General features: G+C 36.6%; 1 protein-coding gene across 5 annotated transcripts in view; it reads right to left on the reverse strand.

Annotated features, from left to right (window-relative positions):
- Positions 1-15885, reverse strand: part of ephb2b (eph receptor B2b) — a 125323-nt gene extending 109438 nt beyond the window's left edge. For all 5 annotated transcript variants that reach the window (XM_085274839.1, XM_085274838.1, XM_085274836.1 and 2 more), the window contains exon 1: positions 15736-15885. In XM_085274839.1, the coding sequence (XP_085130965.1) occupies positions 15736-15787 (52 nt within the window). In that variant the 5' untranslated portion in view covers positions 15788-15885. The remainder of the gene's footprint in view (positions 1-15735) is intronic.
- Between the last annotated feature and the right edge of the window lie 4383 nt (positions 15886-20268).

Below are 20268 nucleotides of genomic sequence, written 5' to 3' on the forward strand. Positions count from 1 at the left end.
CAAGTGAGAAAAAAAAAGAAAACAACACTATTCAACACACACATCTGGTGCCGCTTGTCTGACGCCTTTAAAAAAAAAAGAAAAAAAAAAAAAGGAGGCACATATGTTTCTTTATAGCCGCAGGCACAATTATGTCCCTCCTGACAACCTTAAAAAAGGCCCTTAAATCACTTGACACTGGTGAGGTCCTAATCCAGAGACAGGATGACAGGTAATGTATTTCTACGAAGTGGTGCGTTTCTGTTTGGGCTCCCAGGCTATTAATGTTTCACATTAGCATTGGGGTGACAGGTGGAAGCTGGTCACAAAAAGAATAGCAAGACAAGCCGTTTTTTTGTTTTTTGTTTTTTTTTAACGGAACAGGCTGGGCGCAGGACAAAGGAAATGAAGATGGCAGCAAATGTTTTCTGAAATAAAAGCTGTGAGCGCAAGCCATTAAGTGCCCTCCACCTACCTGAGTGTATAAGAAGTGTAAGGAGTTCAGCACACTTGTGTCAGCTGGAGGATTATGTGCTCTGTTTTCTTTGTCCCATAGCCTTCCCACAATGAAAAGCTTAAAACCTTCACAATGACCGCTTTCCTTTGAAAAGTGACCAATTTTTTAAATATATGGCTTGACTTAGACATACAAAGGTTACTTTTTGTTAGAGAATGAATGAAAGACAAAAAGTGCACGATTAATGAGTTTGCATCTACAACAATAAGTCATATGTGCTGTAGTGTTTGCAGATACTCAGTGGTGAAAACATTTAATCTCCTAAGGCAATAGATTTTTCTCAGCACTTAGTATCATGTAACTTTAAATCCATGTTTCATTAAGCTTACTTGATGCTACACATTTGAATGGTGGATGAAGTTCAGGGACACTGCCTTTTCAAAACAGCAAAGTTTATTGAAGTTTGTGATCCTCTTAATACTCCTTTTAAAAAAATGGATTGGGTTTGTCATGTTGCATTTCTCATGATGACAAAAGAAATATAATCTAATAATAACTCCTATTCTTTGAGTTTTGGTTGCTAGGTCCCACGGTGACATTTCCAACTTTATGATTTTGTTGCTAGATGCTTTGTCATCTGTGCTGCGATTTAATATCATGGATATTGCAAAACTCCCAGCTTAGCTCGAGTGCCATTTTCAGCACAGGACTTATGTTATTAACAGAAATTTTAACCTTGAGTTAAAACAAGATCATCAAGAAGCTGCCACTTGCAGTCTGCACTAAGCACAAGGAAACTTAAGGTTCTTCAAGACACATCCTTCAGGCTTTAACATGAGCTGGAATCAACAGCAAATGTAAACAGCAAAAGGTGATTACTTTTTCTTCCAGAGACAGCATATGCTACACTGTGATAGGACATGCAAGAGTAAAAGGACATGACAAAACACTAGCTGAAGGGCTAGTATATTTACCCCAAAACCTTGTGTTCACACCTCCTCCTGAGTAATCCAGCTTCAGGCCTCTGATATTCATGTTAATGTCAAAGAAAAAAAAAAAAGCCTCACAGGCCAACCCTGCAGGTGTTGAGTTTGAAATAATTCAGAGAAAAAAATGTTCATACATTTGTTTGTTTGTTTGTGTGCGCGCACGCGTGTGTCTGTGTGTGTCTGTGTGTAAGAGAGAAAGCAAGAAAGAGAAAGGAGAGAGAGAGAAAATGAGCATGCTAGTATCTGTGAAATAGAGATTAGTACTGCTCAAGCCAAAAATCTGTCTGTGCAGAAGAAAACCACTAAACACTATTACGGGTCTCAATTTCTGTTTCTCAAAAATGGGACATATTACTGTAGGCACCGAGATCAAAGGAAAACCTGTTTTTGCATAATATGCTGTTTTACAGGTTCTTATGGCAGGCACAAAAAAGTTAAATCACACAGTAAAACGACCTAAAGCCTTTACATTTTGCTAAATGAGGCAAAAAATGAGGCAAACTCAAAACAACAACCACTGTTCTCTTCATGTTAAAAACTGTTGAATTTAACCTGCCCACGGGAAATCTGAAGCAAGGATTTAAATGATTGTTTTTCTTGTATTGCTCTTAATTGGCAGCAAAAATGGCTCCTGTCACCAATTTGGAATAAAATTTATGTGTTTGTGCTTGCTGGCAATGTGCGTAAATGTGTTTATGAGATTGTGAATATGCAACTGTAAGAGGCTACCTCTCTGTAGAGTGAAAGTAGTGAGGTCCAACTCAATTTAGTCAGTCACTCAACACCGAGGCATTCTCAGCGAGCAGTGCAACCCCCAGACTCACACCCCTCAAGTGTCACACAGATGAGGACAGACCACTAATCCCAAACATGCCTTTTCAGTACCTCAAACAGGCAGGGTTCCTTACAGCAGCTCAGTCAACTTACACAGACACTACATGCATACATGGTGCCTGCCTGACCACTACAAAGTGTCAAACCATTTGTAAAGGAGAGCAGCTTGGAAAGTGCTCAGAAGAGGTGTAATCAGTCTGAGGTGTTACCATACGCACAGCATGGGAGTAACTGTAGCCAATTCGGGGGTTCCTTCCCTGCTGAGCCACCCATGCCACAAATGTAACTGTTACTTTATGTCCTTTAGGAATCATTTATTGCATGGTTTCACCCAGATTGATGACTAAATCAACTGATAATGAAACCATGCAGGAAATGATTCACATGTTTAGTATATCTAAAGATATAAAGAAATTTTAAATACTTTGTTCTTTTAAATGCCCGTTTTATTCTACGAAATGACTGCTTCAAAAAGCAGACATGGGTTAAACACAGATGGTACTGCTCATCATACAGATGAACTGAAAAACAGAATTAGTTCCAACACAAATTATTAGTAAGGTAATGGCTTAGGCAAACAATAGCAAAAGAAAGAATAAATACTTAAGAGGGTTTCCTATTAGTCTAAGTTGCTTTCTCAGCATTCCCTGCCAACTCAATCCATGATAACATACATTTCTAGTACAGGCGCACAGCCGGTGTTACCCATGCTGAACCACACTGCAGAGTCCTGCTTAGTATCACGTCTGACCACAACCAACTGTAATGGTCTCCTCTTAAGCCTGACACCGGCATCTCAACTCAAGTGTGCTAGAGACAGAGAGACTGTTAGTATAAGTCTCTTTGTGTTCTGCTGGAGCATCTACCTGAATCTTAACTCCCACATATTTTTACTTTCTGAAATCAGCCTCTGTTGTGATGCAAACTAAACAGTTCCTTTTGCCTCCTATTACATATCTTCCATTGCTGAGCCAGAGTTGCTCCTGTTGTTTAGTTATTAGAAATGCACTGTGCATACCAATACAGCTTCATCAGGGGTCCAGGTAAACAACATACATTATTGTGCAGTGCAGTGGAAAAACACTTAGACCATGCTAGGAGCTTTACTGCTAACTATTCACTCTACATTAGAACCTCTCAGTACAAGTATTTAATACCCATATTTATTTACATCTGTATGTGTTATTAAACAGCAATTGATGGATTAATCACAAACATTAATAAGGTCAGTTTTATATTTCAAGAGTATTTTAATCAGGGAAATTACATCATATATTTGAAACTGTTTTATTCCAGATTAGGAGATGTGTGCTAAAGGAGAGACAGAAAATGACAAACCCATAGCTGATGGTGGTTTGAGTTTATACGACAGTGCTACCTAGGGCTGCTCGATTATGGCAAAAATGATAATCACGATTATTTTCACTGAAATTGAGATCTCGATTATTTGACGATATTTATTTAACCCTTTAAGACCTACCATAGAACTAAGTCCGCCAGAGCTTATATATATATATATTTTTTTACATGCTGTAGTGCCATTTCTGGGAGCATTTCAAGTTGATATACATCAATACAACTGTTATAGCCCATGTTTTAATAATATGTCTGCATTAAGTCCATAGTAATTACATTAATTGCAAAAAAGTGCAATAAACTACAAAAAAATTGAAAATCGTTTTTGTTTTTACATATATTTCTACTTGGGGAAATTTAAGAGGCTTATCCCTCAAAACTTTAAATACAAAAAAGTTGCAAAAAATAGTTTCCCACCACAGGAAATTTATTTTGAGTGTCTTCATAGTTTTATTTTGGAGATACAGCAATTTTTATATACTGCAGGAAAAACAAAAAACAATCCTATGATGCAAATTTGCAAAGAAAACAGCATGTGCATCAAAATAAAATATTTCCAGCAGTGCAATTCGAGTTCTAAGCATCCCAGAAACTATTCAGAAAAGTATAGAGTCAAACATGACTTATAAAAAACACCAGTATAGGCTTTTAAGGCCTACAAGTAAAAAACTACATTTTCCACGAAAATGACATCACTTCCGGTTTCGGACAGGAAATGGCGGACATGCGATAGTTCGAGTTGACGTCTGTTTCAATGTGGGAAGTGTTACGAACAGCTGATCGGATCGGCAAAGCGCGTTTCTGGAATATTATGTTTTTGTTCCTGCAAGCACTTTTTATGCCGTTTTTGCAAAGCTTTATGTGGAAGGAAACCGTGACCGAGGACAAGCTGATGGCATAAGACAAGTCCTCCGGTTTCATATGCAAAACAAATTATTGCGCTAGCTTACGCGGTTCCGGTTCTACAGGGATGTAAAGGGTTAACAATAACAATGTATTGAATAATGACTTTAAAAAATAATATAAAATAGTGTGCAAATACTGATAACAGTGCAAATGTTTGCAATATAAAAAATAAATGAAAAATGTAAACATCTATGTTTAGTGAACTTTGCAGTGTTGCTCTGTGGTGCAGCTATGACACTGTAGCAAAGTTTATACACTAGGTCTACTTGATCCACGTCTGACTCCGCGAACCCATAATGTTTACACACCATTGAAGTTTTTTTTTACCTCTCTTTTCAACCAACGGCAGTCACTCTCCTCTCTAAATAACTTCTGCTTAGCTTTCCGAGCTTCCCTCGGGTCCTCTTAATTGTTGTGATGTGTGTTCGAAATGCAAAGAGGTGGGCTCGATTTGCCACATGGAGCAGCACGATAGTAAAGCACGATGGAGGGGCTAATAATCGGCTCAGTCATTTTTAATGATCGTTGAAAGCCCAGAATCGGAATCGTGATTAAAATTCGATTAATTGAGCAGCCCTAGTGCTACCTGAGTGCTGACAACTGTTATCTGCTGCTATATTTCATCTTTAGAGAAACTACATAAAAGTCAACTTTACATAAAATAAATACTACATTTATGTAACGTGACCACACTGCATCTCTATGTATCTTAGAAAACAGGTGGAAAAAGGTGGACTGTGCAATGCATATATGAGGTGTCCTTATTGATGCCTGTGCCTTCTTGTACTATTTGCAGATGAAAAACCTATTTGGACTCTATGAATAATAATATTCTATGTATTTAACCCTATCGTGTGACATTCATTTCATTTAATGGTCTCAGCTGGACCTCTGTATTGATTTCACAGGCACAGTAGGTCTCCTGAGATCCTCTATGGATATTCCAGCTGCCCTCCCAAATGATCCATTGTGATTTGTACCCAAAGGGCTCCTGCCACTGAAAGGCATGGAAAACAGTCATCATTTCACCATCTCCTTGTATACCTGGCTCCCGTTTGGTAGGCCACGTTACCTCATGGCTGTATTGAGAATCCAGACATGGTTTTATTGACCCCAAAAGACATGTATCGGTCTTTCTTTGGCAGCTCTTCAGAACTGTGGCCATATGGTTTGCAGATAGTATTTCCTGCTGGAAATCTTTAACAGGTTTGAAATTAGCATATAATAAGAATGAATTGTTAGCTGGAAGAAGAGGGGGGAAGATGGTATTGCAATAACAGGAGCTCTTACAAGTGTGAGTGAGGCAGATGCTGCTGATTGCTCCCCTCCACTAGATCCATTTCAGACAAGTGATTATGTAAATTCAGGTAAGCCTTCTCTGCTCGAATGGAACGTTTATCATGGGCTTTGCTGAATATGAATTGACTATAATGAAGTGTCAATTGATAAGACTCCATAAACAAAATCATAGGAGTTTAATCTTTGCTGAGTCTGGGTTGTTGATTTTGGAGAAGTAGTTGGTTTTGGACTGATGGCATGAGGTCAAGGCAAAACAAAAAACAACAACAAAAAAAACAAAAACAAAACAAACACAAAAAAAACCCCAGCAAGTGGAAAAAGTCTAGCTTTCGTCTGTCCCAATTACACTATTGTTTGAAGAAAAGGCCTAACAGCAAAACCATGTTCACTGTGTGGGCCACGTGTCACTCCACAGTAACCTGAAATCTATTGTATGGCTGTAACTGGGTTGAGCTCTGTTTCACTAGGGAGACACACATCACCATCAATAATATCACATAAATCATTTGTGCCCTTCAGCTAACTCCAGACAACAAACTCACCACTGATGCTCAAAGAATGAATAATAGAAATACATTTTTTTTAAAGAAACATATTCTGCCAATCAGTTGCTAGATATCTGCTGCAAATTAATTCGTGTTTTTATTATCTTGACCTCTTGATCCGCTGAGAATGGGCTAGAAACATAAATCTCATTAATAAAAATGAAGCTAAATTACAGTTTTGAAAAAGACAAAAATTTGTTGAATTTTACAAAGAGCCCAAACAGTATAAACTAAATGATTGGTAGGATCTGTCAAAACACAGTTGTTGCTAGGCAGGTGTACCCTGATAAAATGAAAACTGCCCATATCAGCTCTCAAAGTATTCAATTTTCATTAAGTCAAAAATTGCAGAATTTAGTGCTTATGAGAGTTGAAAGATTTAATTGCACAGATAAGTGAACAGACCTCTTTTACTACCCACCACTCAGATAAGCATGTAATGTTAAGTGTCACAGGGTTAACTGTATTAAATATGGTGTATGTGGACATCAATAGTACCACTGCAAAATAATCATAGTCTCCAGCTAAAAGTTAAAATCATAATTATAAATTTACTGTTAACAAACAGCCATTCAGGCATACCATAGTTCTGTAATTAGACTACAGGCAGTTCAGCACGAAGAAGTGCATTTACCGTGCCGTCGTCATAATGTGTGCCTTTGACAGCCCTCACCCCCCCAGAAAGCTCATTTTCTTCAGTTTTATCAAAGGTAACCAAATGTTACCAGAATGGATACTGTCTGTCTCCACTCGTCAGTGTTAAATGTATTTATTTTGATTAATTATATCCAGTTCCAGGGTTTCTGCAATTGACTGAATGCAATTTCCAAATTAATCTATGAAAATACTCCAGCTCTCTAAAACCAGACAAGTCACAGCCAAAGGCCAAATCAGTTAATTGCCTTGTGTTAATTCCCTATTCTCTGAGCTAATGCAATTACTTGTGAAAAGAAAACCAACTATCACATTTGAGGACACAAAAAGTCATTTTGGTTCCCTTCCCTCCATCTGTTTTTCAGATGTTACACCCAGTTTAAACTATTGAATTTATTCATAAAGCATCTTAAATAGAAAGGTTTTTTGTTTTTTTTGTTTTTAAAAAGCATTTATCTCATAATCCTGTGCTCGGGATATTTCTGTTCTATTTATATCATTTCCAAATATGTTTATTGCAGGAGAAAAAGTGCCAATTCAGGTCATAAAATATGAAAGGAAGATGGTAACTTTGAAAAGTAATTTGATAGTGATGAAACATGTAAATACTTGTTTTGAAAAAAGTCAAAATAAGGCTTAGGCATGTACTTATTATGTACACAGGCTTAAGAAGTTGAACTGAAAACAGAAGCTTGATCTGTTTCTGTTGTGGCTGTTGGAGCCGGTTAGGTCAGCGACGCAAGGCAGGTCATCAGTTACAGAAGAACAGAGCCTGTTTTCCCAGCACACTAATCAGATAAAACACATCTGCACCTCAGCTGGGGTGTCTGTCTGAATGAGACTGCTAGACCCATTAAGGTCTGATATTATGAAGCTGGGATTTGGTTTCATATATATGCATGCTGACCAATCTAAGATCCAGCTAGCCAGCCAGACCCAGTGGGAGATAGACAACAAATGTGTTAGTGGGTCTTTGTAGCAAGAGGAGCTGTTGCATACTGCATTAAGCACATAACTACCGGCAAAACCAGAAAACGGCAGGGTTGGTACAGACTAAAACGCTGGCTTCTACTGGGAAGAGATGGGGGAGGGGGTCTTGTTGTTGATATGGACTGTGGTGGACAGACGGTGTGGGGCAGAGAGAAAGGATAGAATGGAGGGGGAGGCAGAGATAGAAAAAAAAAAGGCAGATGTCACGTGGGCCCAGATTCGCGATAGAAGTGATGCATAGCATGACACACAGGCAGTGGTTCAGGTGAAAAAGGCTTCCCTTTGTGATGCAGATGACAACGCAATCAGCCCCGCTTTGTCTCGGCCAATGGGCTCTGCTCCCAGGGACATTGAGAGACAGACACTAATCCGGTGGGTTTGTGTTCTCCAGCCACACTCATAAAAGCAGTGTCACAGTACCTGGGGTGTGTGTGGATGGGGGTCTCTGAAACGAGGTCTGACCTCTCTCAGGGTACTCTCCCTCCGCCTTTGCTTTCTTCTGTCTTTCTACTCTCATCCTAGCTCAGTAGTTGGCTTTGCTGGGGTGAAAAAAAATTTAAGTGCCGAATTGTTAACGTGCATGACTCCATGTTCGCGTTAGGGATGTGACATAAACAGAGGTTGCATTGATTAATTCTATTCTTGCTTTGAAGAAAATTCTGTTATAAACGGCGATTTCACTGCTTGGATAAAATGAGGAATTATAGAGTGACAAAGACACAAAATTCACTGATTCCACATAATAGCTGAGACTTGTGTAAAAAATGAAAATTAGGTCTACATGTTGCAGAGCCATTTTGATTGTGAGTGCTTACACGGTTCATATTATGAATAATGTCTGGAAACACATTTCACTGTCCCCTAATGATTTCCATTCCCAAAGGGTTGGGATGAATCAGGCGCTCCCTAATAAATATGACTTACCAAGAGACTGCGCATTGCCAATTAACATGTGCTAATTAAGATAGCAGCCTATAAGAACATCCTTGATCTAGATTCCTGTGTGAAATATCAGAAAGGTTACAGAGAGGTAAAGCAAGTTTCTTCCACAACTATCCAAAAAAAGTCTCTTCCAGTTAAGCAATAAAATACTATATGGAGTCTTTGTCGCACGGTCTGAAGCATGCCCACAAATGACTCATTTAATAAAGAGTTAGAGTTGCTAAATTAATTTATGGCATGTGTCTGCAAACTTGATTAGGGAATATACATGACAGATGTACGATATGCACACACACAGACACTTGCTGTTAACAAACAGCTGTCCGTATTTCATGCATTTATGTTCTATTAATGTTAAGGATCATTTGATAATGCTTACTGCAACCTAAATGCGTCAAGTACTCAAATGTTCTTCTACTGATTACAGCAAGATATTAAACCAGATCAATCCAAATTTCTAGTTCAAGGTCCAGCATCTATTTATAATATATTTTCAAGCACACACATATTCTGTAGACATAGACATATACATGAAAACTTGATGATTTTTAAGTTTTGTTTTTTCTCTTGTTATTTCAGTTATATTTGCATGTTCGCAATAAAAATTCTATCTAATAATAAATGTATAACACCACAATGTATGCACAAACAGATGAACTTCCTCACAGCAAATAAATAATTGTTAATCTAAGAGTTATGGGCATTTTAAATCATAAAAGTGTCTGTAAATATGAACTCACTGATGTGGAATTTGTTGGTACCTTTTCATTTTTCCTGTGATTGTCTAACGGCTAAAGAGAAATGCGTGCGAAATATTCAGTTTTAAATGAATTCCCTCCAGTTGTTGAGCACTGGCCGCGCTGGGTAGCACACTGAAAAACTAGAAACACCTGTTGACTCTGAAAATATTTCCATTATCAGATACCATCGAAAAGCAGTAATATCTGTTCTTCTCAAACTAGTCTGACCTGATTTAGAACAAAGTGATATCTGTTCCTTTTCAAAATATATGAAAAGTGTAACGGACCTGATAGTTTTGGATACAGAGCCTGTTAAACAGCAGGTTCATAAAAATTATTGACTTACCTAAGGAGTACCTCAAGCATACCATTTACACCTCTGCGGTAAGTAAAGTCACTCGGTGCAGTATGTGGAATTTGTGCAGCGAGACTCAGAACACTTTTGTGCTCGGCTAGTGAGGGTTTTCTTAAGTAGGTCATATTGTGTTTTTAATGTATAATGTAGTACTACCCAGTATGTTAAAGGAAGAAGACTTCCTCTATTAACTCTGCAGTGCTTTCATGTGCATTTCCCCACACATAGATTTTTCAGGGATGCTACCTAGTTTTTTTTTTTTTTTGTTTAAATCTGTCAAAGAGTACAACGACAATACCCTTTTTTTTTTATTTTGAAAGCTAGATCCACTCCTTCCCACAGTCCTCAGTATCCCCAGACAGGATCTTGTCATGCAGTCAGAGGTACTTCACCATCTTGGACTGCAGTTGGCAATGGTGTAGAACTGCTTTATGTGCTGCTTTGCCGAGTTCACCGAGCCTGAAGAGCAGAACAAACGCTACCAGTGCTAGCTACAGTCCATAACAGGAGAATTGGACCTTGTCCACAGGATAAGAGACTCATTGTATAAGCAGCTGATATATAGATATCTCTATATATCTCTCTATATATATATATCTATCTCTCTATCTATCTATCTATATATATATAATACGTATAGTGCTTGTCAAATACATTTTTTGAGGAGGAGTTAGCATTATTTTTGTTCACATACATCATGTATAAGCAAGTCAGAAATTAAGTACAGTTTATTTGTATACCACTTCTCAAGAACAAAATTCACAAAGTGCTTTGCAATAGAGAATAAGATATAAAATACTCTGAGCATATAAAGTAAACAAATAAGATGTTTGGCAAACATGTCGTTCTTTACACCTTCCTGTTTCAGTGAAGTGTATTGTTGTCAAGAACTGAAAGTACCCCAGATTTGAAAAGTCTTTCCAAGTCCACGCATGTGGTATCATGGATGCACCATTAATTTTAATTCATGTCAGTTTACACATGAAATACTAAAATGTCAGTTTACCATCACCTCTAGAGGACAAAATGTGTATTGACTAGAAGGAATGAAGAGTTGGCTTCAGATAGTAAACCACAGAAGTAGAGCTGAACAGCCAAAAGCATGGAAACACTTTCAAACAGCCCATCATGCACTGAACTGAATTCGAAGTTAAACTGGTTAAAACAAGCTAAAGCCAGGAACAACATACAACTATTTTGCTTGCAAAGCCAACTGGAACAAAAGCTTACAAAACAAAAAAAACCTTGTTTGGAGGTTTTCTGCTTAACTTTTAGATGTTTCTGTACTGATTTCCGTATATTCAATCTTGCAGAAATGTGACCAAAGTCTAGGTTTGATACATACAGCAGCTCACTGCAGTGACTGTAACCTTTTGCAAGGACTACAAAAATTTCTCAAGCAAATCAGTAATAATACTTCCATAATCTCACCCTAAAGGTAGCCATAGATGTCTCTGAAATGTGACACCCTGCTTCAAGTGAAACAACTGGTACCAGCACTAATTGAAATTTTGCATGCAAAGTGACAATGCCTGGGCCCTCGGCAGCATGGATTAAGGCTTGAATAGAGACAGATTCTTTGTGAAAGCCTACTGTGCCGGTTGGCGTGCAGGCCAGCTCCCTGCATCTGCTCACTGGGTGGACTGAGAAAACACTGGATTGTATACGGTCGCTCATTTTACCTTTATCTAATCCCATTTCAGAACCCGCCTCCGTCAGTCTTTTGTTACTCTTCCACAAGACATAATGCTTCCATGTTACACTCACACATCGATTCCTTACAAAATAATTCCGGTCAGAAACAGCCACTTAATTTACATATGAAAGCATTTTTTAAGCAAACTTGGCAGGATTTTCTAAACATTAAGAGTCATACTCTGTCCCGAAGAGTCAGGTCATCCTATTTTGTGGAAGAAAAATGGTACTGATAGAAAATCCAAATGTAATACACAGAAAAGTACATTCTTGCATAATTATTTAAAAAGGGAAACCATTTCAAACATCAACTTTGCCACTATTTGCCAACATTCAACTGAGTCTTCCAGTGTTCAATAGAGCACTGAAGGAATCCAGTGCATATTGAAATGCAATCAAATCTGTAAGACATTCTTTGAAGACTCCATGCTGTGATGTCATTCTGCCCCACGTCAGCATCCTCTACTGTGGTTTCTGTCCCTTTATATATTTCAAAGAAAAACAGGAGGAAAAAAGTTATATCAGTGTGATCTATTCTCCAACTAACTTCACGAACACCACGCATACATGTCTAGATGGGGTTGTTATTGCATCACAGCAACACCAATCCTCCTAGCTGCACTGCACAAACTGTAATACCACAACAGAAAGGGCCAAACGGAAAAGCCAAATTATCTGTCTTGTAAATTTCATCTCCTACAAACAAAACAGGCGACTCGAATTTTATGGCTCAGTATGAATATGAGAATTTCCACTCAGCAGAATTAGATGAGCGCCATCGTTGTTAGTGTGGCTGTCAACTGAACACTGATGACAATGAATGGCCAAACTAATGAAGAGATAAATCCACACTGTTTTCATAGACATGTTTGGCATAGCTAGGCTAATTTCCTAGGCAGTAGTATGTCCATTAATTTCCGAAAAGAGCCCGTCTGTTCTTGTTAACTAAACCAATAAGACATGGCATCAGCTTACATTAACACAAATAAACAATTTAGAGTTGTTTCACATTCCACGCGGTGAATTAAATGCCTTTGAAAACTGGCTGATTGCAGCTGATGAATGAATGCCATTTGTAGTTGTCTAACATGGTGATACTAACTGAAGCCGGGGGAGTACATAGCGAATAGAGATGAGACGCTGAGGGGGAAAAAAGATGATACGATAGCTTTAACATCGTTTGCAGTATACTTTTCGCAAAATAATCACTTGGTACACATTTGGTTGCCTGGAGTTCAGCCCCAGTTTTAATCCTTGCCAACGTGACCCTTGCCTGATTCTTTGATTCTCTGTACAACAAATAGTATTTTCATGTTTACGCATTCAGCTGTAGAAGCTGTAGAAGACGCTATAATTTCATTCATCAATTCATTTTATATATTTCTTTTTATTTTAAATATTTCTTTTTAAAAAAAACAAAAAAACCAACTAAAACAACGTGATTTAGCGATCAACACATATTGAAATTACACGGGACAGTGTAACATAGCAGACAATAAATAAACAACATGGACTATTGAGAAATAAATGCATTTGACATGTTTTTCCCCGTTTACTGAAAAAAAATAAAAAATAAAAATTGTGTCCCGGTCAAAATGGTCCACTGGAGGGATTTCTTCTGTTGCATGCTGGGATGGGGCTCTTTTTTTTTTTTTTTTTTTGGGATTAGAGCTGCAGTGACCTCTTTTTCAACTCTTTATTTTACCTACGTAAACCATTCTTGCAACTTCATTGGACAGTCAGCTAGGGTGATTCAAGGGATAAAATGGAGGGTGGCGGTGAAGGGGGGGCTGCTTCGGCTTGTGATGCGACTAGCTGGTTTCCACATCAAAACTGAAGTACCACAGTCCCAAACGGTACTTGCAACATGAATGTTGTATTTACCGTAAGTACTATCAAGAAATATTAACAGCATCATTCTTGGGGAAATCGCATAATTGCACAGCAATGGCTGTTTGAAGGACGTGCAAACTGCTTTTTGAGGCAATACACGCTGTCTACTTTCACATATTTTTCACATTAAATTTTACAAGTAGAGAAACAGTATCCATGGACATGTTTGTTTTTTAGAGAAAATGAGAAGACAAGAGGAAGTGGAACACTCTGTAGTGTGAATTTGATGTTATTTTTGGCATTTGTCATATCCTGTGTTACCCCTCACTCATCGACAGAATAGAGCAGATAAAAATCAAACAATAAATAAGCATTATGAAAGCAATCAAGCACTCATAATAAGTCATTGAACAAAAGCAAACCTAAAATTACGTACATAAATACAGTATTTAGTTTTACAGTAAATTGTTTTATTGAATATAGTCTACATAAAATAACTATCTGGTAAATTTATATATATATATTATAAATATATTATTAAAAATGAATTTGGGACATGAAGTTTTAATCTGCACAGTTTTAATGTGAACATATCTAAGCGTTTTTATATTGTTCATAAGAGAAAAAAATATATATAAGTAAAAACAAAAATGCAATGTATGTATTGTATGAAATACGGGTTGCACATCATTTCCAGTATTTTTGTAATGCTGAGTGCACTGCATCTCTAACTTACCTAAGTAACAAGGTTGATGAAACCTTAAATTGAAAAAAAAAAAAAAAATCAAATAAAAATTAAATTAAAGCTAACAAATGTTCAACCTGCCAATAGGAAATGTAATGTAAGCTGTTGAGATCTCTCTTTTTTAGGTCTTGGATATGTTAACTACATTGAAACCATAAACTGGAACAGTCAGTAGTAGTCTGCATAAATACGCATGACATCTGTCAAAGTCTGTGCCAGTCCTACAGTGAACCTGGCACGTCCTCCAAACTTTCTGCACATATCTGGCATCCTGTTACATATGCACAAGTGATGTGAATATTTTTCCATGTTTTTCTTTTTCTTGTTGTTTCATCCTGCTCTAACATTCAGCTGACTTTCCAAATAGTTTCTTTTCGCCACCTGTAATTATGAGGTTTAGTTAAACTGACCAGAGGAGGAAGATGCATTTGTTCCCTGAGAGCATCCTCAAAATAGACTGAATAAATAACTGGGCTTTCCATTCTTCAGTGCTGAGTCTCCTAACCTGTCACAAAGCAACCTGAATCCATCAAATCAAAAACAACTGAAAATTACAATTTAAATCAAGACTGGAATTCTTAAATTAAAAGGAAACATGGTTTCCTGATGTTTAGGTCTGCTTATTTTTATTTAAGTTTAAAGAATCTAACATTAATACAGTCTTTCTCTGCTGCAGCACTTGTATATTATGCTGCATAATATGTGGGGAAACCTTACTTTGGAGCATCACTCACATACAACAGTAAACACACATTACGGGGATTATTTTCACCATTCAACCTGTTTCATTATGCGCTGAGCCACGATGACTCTTACCCTTTCCTGCTTAGCCAGGCTTTGCGTACAAATGACTGCATAGTGACCAGGCAGAGCCCTTTTGTGAGTCTGACAACAGGATGTTCAATGCTTATGTTTGTAATTGTTTTCCGGCAGCCTAAAAAACAAACAAATAAATAATTTAAGCAGAAGTCCTTGTTTGTCGTTTGTTTTGTTTGTTACGCTTTTGTCACCAACTGTTGGACAACTAACAGTGACACACCTCCACGGACAAAACGGATGCGCCTTACCTGAATGGGATCTCATGTTTTATATTCTGCTGGAGCTACCTGTGCAACACAAAAGGCTGTATGTTTCCTCTCTTTATTAAGGCTATTAGCGCTTGATAACATCCGCAGCGCACCTGCGAGATGCGGGAACATATGTTTTATGCCCCACGGCCATCCCTCTGCATGAACCGACTCTGTCTTTGCTAGAATTAAGTACTAGAAATGCAATACTACTAAAATTTACACATATGAAGGCAGGAGGATGGAAATTTAGTCCGAAAATTAAATCGTGAAATCACGCGCTTTGCTTCAAACTCGAAGCCGGTAAGATGATGCGGCTTTACGCGTTGGGATGAAAACACTAGCTTACCTTCAATAGCTATTACGGCCGGTAAGGTCCATAATATCCATAGAATATCCATTATTGGTTACTTAAAAGTCCCAGACATTCAAATAAAATATGTTCCGAAAGCCATTGACAGCAAAGGCAGAGAGGGGACAGGCAGTCCTTCTCCTCCAATAGAGCGATCCCAGATAGCAGAGACTACGAACTCAAATCTGAACCAAGTTTGGGCGAAACCAAACAACCGACAGACAGAGGGGAGTACTGAGCAACATAGAAACACGGCTCTGTCTTTCAGGAAAATATTAGTCCAGTAAGTGCTATATACTCTAGAAACAGCAATGTAAATAATCAAGGTTAAAACATTCAAATTTGTAGTTTCGTCATTGTAAACGCTCATCAACACGTTTGTTCATCCCCGTCAAATCTACTTCAATTTACCCGGCTGTCAGTCATCGACAGAAGGACGGTCCACAGTAACTTACCTAGCGATAATTAAGTTTTTGTGGGGCATTTATAAAAGATGGAGCAACTTATTTTCACTGCCTCGCTGCTCGAAGTGGAAATAGTCGTTTTTGCTTTATCAGTCCAGGCTTGAATATGTATTTGGGGTACACTTCGAGGCTCTTATAGGGAAGTAAGAACAGCTTCACCGCAGCTTTCTGGCGCTGGAACAGGTGACCAACAGGAGAGAAAAATGTGAAGTAAGTTTAACATTTTCATGTCCTCTTTATTAATATATTTTCTTTCCAAGACGTTTGATTGCGTTCAAATGTATACTTTTCCACAACCTTGTACTTCAGGCGGTTTCAGCGAAAAGTGATTCATAATGTTAAGTCACCGTGTAAGCATTAGTAATATTTTAATTACAAGCAAATGCTCGCATTGAGTGCAATTATAGTTCGTTTTTTGTGTTTCCAGATTTAAGAAAAAGTGTTATTTATATTAATCAATGTAACGATGTAATACAAGTATATTATAATCCAAATTATGAGTAGTACCATTTGAGTAACAGTGTTTTAAAAACTTTATATTACTTCCCCTCCCTTTGTTAAGGAAAATATATGTGTGTGTGTGTGTTAATCACTTTCATACTTTATGTAAAATTAATAATTTGATTTGAACATGTCATATGAACATACAGTAGTCTTTTAAAAACTTGCCAAAGAGTCAAATATGTATAATAAAATGTGACTCCAATCATTTAAAAATCAGATGATGTAAATCATCATAAAAAGTCAGCTGATGTGATGCTGGCTCAGTGTTTCAGTACTTCAAAAATATGACACAATTAATCTTCCACAATTATTAACTTTGAGCTGTGTTTGCACTAAATTGATTTAAGTTGGCACAACAGAATCTGGCAGCCCTGTTCCTGGCAATCATTGCCATCTATCAATAAAAATGCTATACATAAAATAAATACACGTATCAAAAATCATACTGCCTTCAACTTTCATGAATTTTCTGCTGTTTTAATGGGATTACGCTTTGCCAAGCAGGTCCGAGTTGCCAGTCATAGTTGGCACCAAGTCAAAATTTATTGAGCATCTTGTGAGATATAGTTACAGTTTTTTAATTTCTTGAGAGTAGTATAAAACTTATTTCCTGTTCTAGGAGTTGGTAGTAAAAATTCCAGTGTCTTTGTAGGTACTGTGTAAAAACTAAAACACAGACTGGTTTTATATGACACAATGACAGGCATGGGGACTGACAGCGATATATTAAAACAGCTGCAGAAACGACAGAAAAGTAAAAAAAATGATCGCTTTGCTTTAAAAGCAACATAACGATATACACTGAAATGCATTCAGAGAGAGAGAAAGCCAGGCAAAAAATGTATAATTTTAATTTGCTCTTTGTATAAAGAAAGTACCAAACATTGTAGGACAAACAAAAGCGGTCTTGCAGATGTCCTCATGACATTTCCAGTCGAAAGTAAACATGCATGAAGAGGATATGTCCTAGATACTAAGTATGAAGTTACTAAAGCTGGCTGAGGAACAAGAATTTATAATAAATTGTTTGTCATCAAACATACCTTTTTTTTATTACATTCCACAATCCTGCAGCTATGCAGCAGGACTCTCATGGGTTAAATGAGCCAGGCTGATTTATTTGCCTCCACTGAGCTCAACTATATTGATTCCAGGTCACTTGACTGGCTGACTTCAGATCATGTTCAGGTGACTACAAAACAGATGGAACACAACGGCAAGGCACCGAGAAAGCAGCTTTTCCTTATAATGAATTCCATACAAGCTCAATATTGACTTAAGCCAGGAAAGAAGTGAAAGATGTTGAAGGAATGATATTAATACTTCTCTAATATTACACAGAGATCTCTCTTCCACGCTATGTTATGATGACTACAATGTCTGTAATATATTGTAATGCAGAGCAGAGAGGTTTAACATTAGCCAGAAATACTCTTATGGTTGTTTACATCTTTGTTATCCACAAAAACGCAACATACAAGTGCTACAGCTAAAACAACACTGACCACAGCAGATGATATTAAATAAAAGCTACAGTATAACTCATATGCAACAAATTATGTACAACTATTCTCTTAACAATGCATAAAAGGTGCACTGAGAAATTAATTTGAAGTTCCTTCAGCTTGCTAAGGTGCAGCCACTGAATACATATTATGTGCGGGCAATTTGTGTGTTTTTAACAATTAAATATTCATCAGAATGATATTTTGGCATTGCTTAACATTATATGTATGAATTATAAACATATTTTTTATTTATTAATATATTTCCTATAGAATTCACTGATTTAATTTAACACTAATATTTTACTTTATTCTATTCTATGTGATTGTGCTTTTTTTGGCATTTGTTACATATTTAATATCACCAAATAACTATTCCTTTCTTCATTTAATATTAAATATTTTATCAATGCGGTTATAGAAATAGAAAGTCTAGGATTAAATAATATTTAATATAGAGTGTAAAAAACTGTAATTTAAATATAGATTTCTGAGCATCCTTTGTATGACATTAACAGTTGCATTTATATTTATAGTAAATAATTAACAGAACTTTAAGTAAAAAAGTTTAACTTTTTTATTTTATTTTAATTTTCTAATTTTACTTAAAACTAGGAGAACATTTCACTTTTATTTGTAAATTTCATATATTTTTTCTTTTTTGGCAATTTCTTATATTCATCAAAATGTACGGTGCTTTTTATGTGCTATTTTTTTAAAATTAAATATACATACTGACTATGAACAATATATTCATATTTATTAATTCAATATAATTTTGTATATTGATGAGAATGTAAATAATATTCATATGAGGGATCTCAGATTTAGAGACACAATATGCAGGCATTCATATTTTGTGTATACATTTATAAGGAAGGGATTAAAGGAATTAAAATGTTTTAACGGTCATAATATAGAAAAAATAATTTTATACAGAATAACAGAACAAAAGAATATATTATATTTTTGGCCAGCAGTAGTGGATGTCTTTTCCAATGATATGAAACGTCATTGCATCGACACTGCCACCTAGAGTTTAAAAGCTCACACCATTGACAAATGCCTTGTTATTGAATACACCGCAAATGTATACCAAAAAAGTGTCTAAGGTAGTAATGTGAGTTGAGTCTAGTTCAACCTTTTTTTTCGCACTTGCCTGAAAGTGCAGCTTCTATTGTAATTACAGTTATAAAATTTTGCTATTGTGATAATTAGACTCATAAATTAAAAAAAAAGTTTCATGGTCTTAAAACAAGATTTTTTGAAATCAGAAATTCAAACCTCACTTGCATGATTATTTACACTAAATATCCAAACAACCTCTGGAATAAAAAGAAAGATTTGTTTGTTATTTGTGTTTTAAGTTCAATTAGTTCAGTTTTAAATCACGTTTTCAGTCAAATTTCAATTATTGTCATTGACTTTGTTTTGTTGACATATGATAATAATAATAATCAAATTTTACTGTATATTTTTACCAAAGAAAATTTTTCAGCTTAAATTTCATTTGACCTCAGCCTATCACAGAACCCGTTAATGTTTAAAGACATGCTATTTTTCATTGGTGAAAATGAAATAAACTTCATGGGGGTGAGAATGAGTTTCTGCAATTCATAAGCTGATTTTATCCTTTGGAATATTTAATTCAATTCAATTCAATTCTTTATTTATTTGTCACATGTAGTTATAACTAGTACAACACACAGTGAAATGTTTTTTCCGGCTAAAAAGTACTCCCCCCCCGACTGTGCTTCTTACTAGACTTATAATAAAAAATATCTATATAAAAGTATAAAAATGTATAATATCGTGCAAAATATTACGCTGTAATAGTTAAGAGCTATAGTGTACGTATTTACATACTTGCGCTTAGGTTCATTCAAAACAGCCACACTGCACTGGAATCGATTTCACCTGGAGCCTTAAAGGGCTTACAGGGAAGTACTGCACCCAGTCAGCGTTAGCAGCTGGATAAGGACCGAGGAAATAAAATGCTCTCCATAAAAGTTGGTGTGTGATCCCTGACCCTGTGCCGAGAAAAAGCTGCGAACTCC

This window comes from Mchenga conophoros, linkage group LG5, assembly GCF_057382185.1.
Source record: "Mchenga conophoros isolate Kocher_MC1m ecotype Shallow Benthic linkage group LG5, M_conophoros_male_GT1.1, whole genome shotgun sequence".
In the NCBI taxonomy this organism is placed as follows: domain Eukaryota; kingdom Metazoa; phylum Chordata; class Actinopteri; order Cichliformes; family Cichlidae; genus Mchenga; species Mchenga conophoros.